We start from the raw sequence: 7701 nt of genomic DNA on the forward strand, positions 1-7701 counted from the left end.
CTGTATTTGGTTTGGCTTTGTCTCGGTGACATCTTAATTCAGTGTTTTATTTCACGGATTTCCACACACAGGCTGTGGCATATGGGGAGCTCCCTCAGCAAAATTGTAAATGGGGGTTGGGGGGATGGGGGGGAGAGAGAGAGAGAGAGAGAGAGAGAGAGCACGCAAACTCCAGCTTCTGTCATGGGCACAAAATTTACTACTGCCATCTGAAAGTCTAAACATTGTCTTTTTCAATTTCTCGATCCGATGGATCATAATCAGAGAGATTGTAAATTTCATGCTTGTCCTTAGCATATGGAGGGGTCCTGCTAGGCTTCTGACTCTCTTGTTCAAAGATGGCTGTGTGAGAGTCAGGGGAGGGGAACAGAGAATATCAGATCAGACCCAGGACCCTGACGCAGAGGATAGGAGCCCCCTGAGAACCTAGGAGCTGAGGACCTAGGGAGTCCTTAGCAGGCTAGTAAGACCCCATGGATCTAGTTCCTACTACATCTTAGGAGTCATCGCCTGCACTCCTCCCTGCTTCAGCTACACTGCCTCCTTACTATTGCCCAAATACCCCAAACTAACTTCTACCTCAGGACCTTTGCACTGGCTCTTCCCTATCTCACTTCCCCCCCCCCCCCCGCCCCCAGTTATCCTTTAAGCGTGCTCCCTCCCTTCATCCAGGTTCTGACCCCTCCCTCAAACAAAGCAGCCCCCTTTCTCTCTCTTTGCCCCAGTTCCCCATGAGTTATGTTTACAGCTTTCCTTGCCCCCAGCTCTTCTATTATTTCACTATTTGGTTCTTCTCTTATTGCCTTCCCTCCCTGCCCCCCTACACAATGGAGGGATGTCCCCCTGGTCACTCGCTGCTGTATTGAGTCATAGGTCAACAAAACTGTGGAGTGAGTGAATAAATGAAGGAGTGGATTAGAATATGGCTGGATGTTTTTAGCCAGAGGCAGCTTCTTCCACGTGGGGCTTTCATTCTTCTGTGGTTAACTGTTCCTCCGACATTTGTGGGTTCACTGCCATCCCCCCATCAACCGTCCTTACTCAAGGAATGAGGCTGGATTTCATATTAGCTGCAGCTGGACCGTGAAGGCTGAGAAACTTAACAGCCCACGCCGGAGACCCTGGGCAGGGAGGTTGGAAAGCTGATGTCGCGTTGTCTTCACCACCGAATAGTCCCCCGCAGGTGACCCCATCCAGATACTTAAATGGGAGGAGAGATGGGCTCCAGGAACCTACCGGGTGCAAAGACCTTGTTCATTCTGACCGTTCCTGGCGTTGGTGGATGACAATTGGTGAAATAAAAAGAATCGTGCCCATTTTACAGATGGAATAAGTAAGGGTAACTGTGTGACCGTAAGCAGAGGACTCCATGCCTCCCGGACGCATCTCCCTCCTCTGTTTTCCTGCTTTCCCGTCTTCATTCCCTCCCGGACGCATCTCCCTCCTCTGTTTTCCTGCTTTCCCGTCTTCATTCCCACCCACTTTAAGACATCTGCCTCCTACCCGAGCAACTGTGTCTATGTCGTCCGCTAAATTCTGAAGCCCTCCGAGGGACAGCAAGCGTTTCCTTCAACTTTTTCTCTGTGATAGGCCTGGAACGTTGGAAGAATGAAAGCCACCATTTATTATCAATAACCAGCGCTCACACGGATGGAGTCCTTCCTAGGTGCCAAGGCACTTTCCATAAACGACCTCAGTGAGTCCTCTAAAGGGCTCCTGGAGGTGCTTGCTATTATTAGCCCCATTTTATAGATAAGGAGACTGAGACTGAAAAGAACCAGTGGTTTGCCAAAAGTCTCCCAGCCGTTTGGTGTTTGCAAAAGGTAATAGGAAATACTTCTCTGGATTGGTTTCCCTATGGGGGCGGGGGGATCTTTCAGGGTTTTTTTAGGTAGCTCTGCAGATCTCCAGCGGTAGCTCTTGAGAAGAAATTCCAGAATCATAGTTGGAAGTGTATAGAGGATATTGGGGGAAGTTGAGAGGTGAGGCCAGGGGGCTGAGCAGCACCACAACCCCAGCTCAGGAGGTGAGGGGCTGAGCCTTCTAGGTGACCCATGTCAGGGCAGCCTTGGATGGAGTTCCTATGCGCCAGGCACTGGTCACGCTCTGTATGTGAATAATTTCATTCACTCCTCATCACCACCCCATGAGAACAGTATTTCACAGATGGGCAGGCCAAGGCACAAAGGAGCCAAGTGACCAGCAGGTCCCAGAGCTAGGACATGGCGACACAGGACCCGAGCCTGGGTAGATCTGACTTAGGGGCCCAGGTCTCTCCTCCCTCTGTTTCCCCCATCTCAGAAATAACTGCTCACACCTCACACAAACTCGTGGTCACAAACCATTAAAGAGCCCGGGTTTGCCTGAGCCCTGAGAAGTCTTCTACCTCGAGGGAAGGTAAATCCAGCCACTCTAGAGAAAGAATAGTTTTAAAATATATGGCCTCGGCAGCAGGCCCAGCGCGCTCATAAAGCAGGCTTCTCTCCTAGTTACGGGAGTTAGGATTTGGGGGCTGCTCCCTCTATGTGGTGTCCTGCAGTGGGGGTGAGATCAGGTAGCATTGAGTCGGACCCCCTGCGCTCCTATCAGCTGACATGTCTTCTTGCAGAGCCAGACAGCCATCTCCATCTAGGGAGCCTCATTCTGACGCTAGGCAAGTGGAATGTATTTGTAGTGTGTGTGTCTTTCGGGTGGCATTGATCAGAATCTCAGTTGTGCCGGAACTGGAGGTGGGGCTGGGAGGGGGCTCATCTGTGGCCGGATCTGGACCACGTGTTCTCATCAATCGATGCATCCAACGTTCAGAGAGCATCTACCACACCCTGGTTCTCTAAGAAGGCGCGTTTGCCAAGGGAACACAGTAGAATGTTAAAAGTGACCCCTTCACTAGCCCCGGCCCCGTTCAACAAATTTCACCTTTCAGACACAGAAAGGTTTGACCCAAACAATAACACTCTCCTCCCAGAGAAAAGCACTTATTCGTGGCCAGGGCAAGCATTTTCCGTGACCTTTGGTGCATTGGTCCTTAACCACAGGCTGTCAGGGAAGTGGCTTCCAAATGCCCCTCACCCTGCTCCCAGGATGGAGTCAGCACAAATGTGCTAACTGATCTCTCCGCACCAAGGGGCGTCTCCCATTAAATGGTTCAAAGGCATTTTTTTCCCCTGCCTTACAGTTTGGCCATCTTTCCCTTGATGCAGTAAAAGTTCCGATCGTTTGGAATTTATGATCCTTTGGACAGGGACTGGGCTGAGGTCTGCTTCTGGACAGTTCTGCATAGAAAGGATTTTCCAAGAAAATGAGCAGCTTGCAGATGAATTGTAAAGGGATGCCTCTCAGGGCGTCCCTGTTCTAGCCCTTTAAGAACACTCACAGATCCACAAACAATTCTTATGCTAATTTCAAATGATTTTTCCGTGTTCAGTTGGTCCCCAGCGACCACCAGTCGTGGATATGATGACTGGGATTTCAGCTGCCTTCAAACACTCCGTTTGCCCTGAGCCGAAACTTCTTAGGTACAAACTTTTTTCGGCTAAGCAATTAACAAAGGGACTTAAGTCAGCGCCAGGCAGCAGGATGGCCCTTCGTTGGTGGGGATAAAAGAGGGGTCCCTCTGTGCTGAAGGTAGCTTGTGGATTCCCTCTGGCTTCCCTACAAGTTGGCATTGTCCTAGTTTGCCTGTGGGTGACCCTCATTGTGGCTCACCTGCAATGGTCCCTTTCAGATTTTTCCAACCTGCAAAATAATAATTATGAACAATGTCCCTTTCCTTCTTAAAGACTTCTTGCTATGTACTCTAAGTTATGTGATCACCGTAAATTCGACAAAGCTCAGGGATTAAAACTGGGATTTTTTTTTTTCCAGACAGTTAGAGCTTTATGGGTCTATCCTATACAAATCAAAAGAATGGTCCATACGGACGTTGGACCAAACAATCCAGAATCCAAATACTTCACTATTCTCCACCCTGATTCTGAAATAGTCAGACCCCACCCCACCCCACACACACTATCTGTGTGTTAATTAATTCTTATCTCAATGCAATTAAAACTTCGAGATTAGCCGGGCGTGGTGGTGCACACCTGTCATCCCAGCGGCTCAGGAGGCTGAGGCAGGAGGATCATGAGTTCAAAGCCAGCCTCAGCAATGGTGAGGCACTAAGCAACTCAGTGAGACCCTGTCTCTAAATAAAATACAAAGTAGGGCTGGGGATGTGGCTCAGTGGTTGCGCACCCCTGAGTTCAATCCCTGGTACCAAAACAAACAAACAAAAAACCTTCAAGATGTTGATGGTCAGCGTTATTGAGGAAGACATGGAAAGGCGTATGCAACACAATACCTAGGAACAGTTGACTTCCCGTTAGCCCTGTAAGCTTTGTTACAGAACCCAGGTCTACTAAACAAACACTGTGTGCCGCACACCAGAGGGAGGGCTTTACCAGCTTCAGTCCTCCTCTCCCTCCATCTAGGGTGCCAACTCTTACTACTTCTGCTTTCAAACTGACAAGCCAGCTCAGCCAGGTAGAGCTACTTGTTCAGGATGCTCAGTAAGTGATAGAACCAGGACCGGACTCCAGGCTGTCTTATGTTCCAATCAGTTTCTTAACCACGATGATAGACAGATAGACGGTCTCCCGCTCTGCTATACTGTTCTGACATTTGAGTCAGACATCTGCTTGCAATTGGATACATGATAAAGCTGTTCCTCATCAAGTATGTCTCATGGAGGGGGGGGAGGGAGGAGGGAAGAGGGGGGAGGGAGCAGGGGGGAGGAGGGAGGAGAGGAGGGAGGGGCTGAGGGGCTTCTGCTGGAGCGGATGTGATGGATGCATGTTTCTGTGAGATCAACAAATGGATCCTATACTTCTATCCTGGTGCTCAATTATCTTCGGAAGATACACTTAAAACATCCTGGGGAAGCTCATTCAGGGGGAAATATTAAACAAATACAAAGGGTGCACCTAACAGGACTGGGTTCCCCGGCCCCTCCTCCATCTCCCTGCAGACAGCTCTACTTGTGCCGATCTGCTGACTGTGAGCTGGGTTTGAGTCATGGAACTCAACAACATCTCTGATGAGAATGAGTCTCTAGATTTTCTCTGAAAAACAGTCACTGGGGGGGGGGCAACTGATGCCAGTGTCTCTGTCCTTTTTTCCTCCTAAGAACTCTGCTTTGGCACATCTGGTGCTTTTAAGTTTAAGTCACTACAGAACACCGGAAAGGAAGTAGAAACTGACCATCCCTGGAGGTGGCTGTTGGGGTGAGGTTTGAGAGCCCATCTTATGAAAAGACAGCTCAATCCCAGCCTTGACCACAAGCCTCCCATGCTCCCTGTCCAACCCACACCAAGAAAAACACCCATAAAACTGGGATCTGTTCCACAGAGAGGCCACGCCTGTTACAGAAGTATTAAACAGGATCCTCCTAGCATGACATAAATCGAGGGCTTGGAGCTCAGACTTGAACCTCAGGAGAGAGGAGACCCAAGACATTAAAAGAAACCCAGAGAGAAATGAAAACAGGGGCATATGTGGGAGCTGTTGTAAAAGGTCTCAGACAGATTAAATCAGAATTATCTCAAAGCCACCGAAAGCAGGAGGGTTCGGGACACTGGGTAGAAAATTTATGTGATTGACAGGACGACCAAGAAAAAGGCATGTTAGTACCAGCCAGACAAAACAAGGAAGTACTAAGGGAGGTAGACAGGGACATGCTTTTCTGAATTAGAGCCCCATCAGGAATCTGCTTCCTCCCCCCCCCCCCCATGCTCCTAAAATAGATGAGAAACTCTGGACCAAATGCCACACTTGGAGTTTCCAATCAAAATCCCCAAGTCCCTCCTACAAGGGCATAATCTTTGGCCAGTGCAGCATCTGATTTGCCAACTGTAGATACACTCCAAAGGTGGATCGGATGGCAGAGAACCAGGAAGATAAAACTGCTGACGTCAAAACTCTCTACAAAGAACCTCTTTTGGAGCAGGGAAGCGTCAGCTTTTAATGGCATTTGGCCTTATTGTTCCCCTTCTCCAGCCTGACAGTGGCTTCCCCCTCCCTCTCCTCTGCAAATACTATCTGCAGCTTGAAGCCTGCTGCACTGGCCCATCGTGTTTCTTGGTCACCCGGTCCCAACAGGGGACATCCATTTTTTTTTTTTCTTCTAAAGACTTATCTGAGCTTCTATCCGACTAGAGGAAAGTTCTGCAGTATGGGTTTTATTTTTGCAGGTGTGATTCCCCGTCGACCCCATACCTACTGCAAAGTTCAGATCGAGTTGTCCCAGAACAAGCCTTCTGTCCAAAACACTTTCTCAAACATGTTTTCAATCTACTCCCTAATGTCGCCTGCCAGGATTAATAAATCCACCAAGTGGTCCCCCCTGGCCCACTTCTTCCTTTTTTTTGCCCGCCAAACCGCACATCCAACACTAGCAAAAGAGGAGCTTGCATCCTGCCTTGATTCTCCCTGACAGAGGGCACAGCCTTCTTCCTTTCATTCTCAAACTCCTCTAAATGGAATGACTTATCAAAAGAAGGGGGGGTTTCTCTGTCTTGGAACACTTCGGTTCTCCCCAGCCCCCTCATCTCTTCACCCCACATCTTGTTCTGCCTCTTTCTGCCTTTCATTTCTTCCCCTTTCTCCTCCTGGATCATTTTATTTTATTTTCCAAGACTCCAGGATCTGCTACCATCCCTGAGTTCAAAGCAATCAGCGTCTTTTTGAAAAAACAAATAAAAGATTTCAGAAGACTCCTCCCTGACTCCCTGAGCTCAGAATCCCAGTTTTGGATGCTGGAGAGGAGAGAATTTGGTGGCGGCAGCAGCAGCACCCGCGGCCCAAAAGGCGTGGAGGAGGGTGCTGTTTTGGGTGTATTTGAGGGAACAACATATGGGATTTTTGTCAAAACGCTCAGAGCTCCCTGGTTTCTGAGCTGAGGACAGCAATGTGCGGCTACCTTTGCCCAGGGTTCCAGCCAGTTTACCCCTCACCTTGCCCAACATTCCCCATTCACCCCCTATCCACCATTCCTTTGGCCCCTGCCCTCTGAGCTCTGTGATACCAAGAAAAGTTTTTCAGTCAAGTCATACCCCAGCCGCACCGCCCACCCTAAGAAAGCAAAAAATCTCTTGCATAGGAGCAATAGGGTCCGTGCAGCGTCTGTCTCCAAAGAATCCCCGTCCCTCTCACATGCTTCTTCCTCAACACAAACAATTAGTTCCCATGTTCCAGCGGGAGACACCGAGTAGTGACGGGAAGAGACAGCCCAGCTGCCTGCATCCACCCCTCACCGCTCCGGGGCACAGGCCAGAAAGGGGGACCTGCCGGGGTCTCCCCTCTGAAGAACGAGGTCCTTACCTTGGCAGCGGCTTGCGGGCCGTGATACTAGCAACAATGATGCTCTCGGGACGCGGGGTGGCCACCGCTTTGAAGGTTCCTCGCCAGAACTTCTCAAAAAGCTGCTTCTCGCCCTGCTGAACGCTCGCCATAGCCAACCCCAAGGGGCCCGCGGGGCGCCCGGGCGCTGTCCGAAGTGCTGAAACGTGGCTTCCAAACGGGGGCGCAGCCGGCTCCGGGCGCTGTCCGCGGGAAAGCCAGAGGGGTGGGGTGGGAGGATCGGAGTTCGGGGCGGGGGATGGGGCACCCGGGTCTGGACGGGCAGCGGGGCCAGAGGGCTCGTCCGCCGGCTTTCGTCGCCTTCTG

The 7701-nt window shown here is 50.3% G+C and overlaps 1 protein-coding gene across 1 annotated transcript in view; it reads right to left on the bottom strand.

Moving 5' to 3' along the window:
- SRRM4 (serine/arginine repetitive matrix 4) overlaps nt 1-7487 on the bottom strand; it is a gene marked incomplete at both ends in the record, with an annotated part of 141949 nt that extends 134462 nt beyond the window's left edge. Inside the window, one exon of the mRNA XM_081288187.1 lies at nt 7357-7487. Within this exon, the coding sequence (XP_081144313.1) occupies nt 7357-7487 (131 nt within the window). The remainder of the gene's footprint in view (nt 1-7356) is intronic.
- Between the last annotated feature and the right edge of the window lie 214 nt (nt 7488-7701).

This window comes from Spermophilus citellus (genome assembly GCF_964194105.1).
Source record: "Spermophilus citellus genome assembly, chromosome: 3".
Taxonomy (NCBI): Eukaryota; Metazoa; Chordata; class Mammalia; order Rodentia; family Sciuridae; genus Spermophilus; species Spermophilus citellus.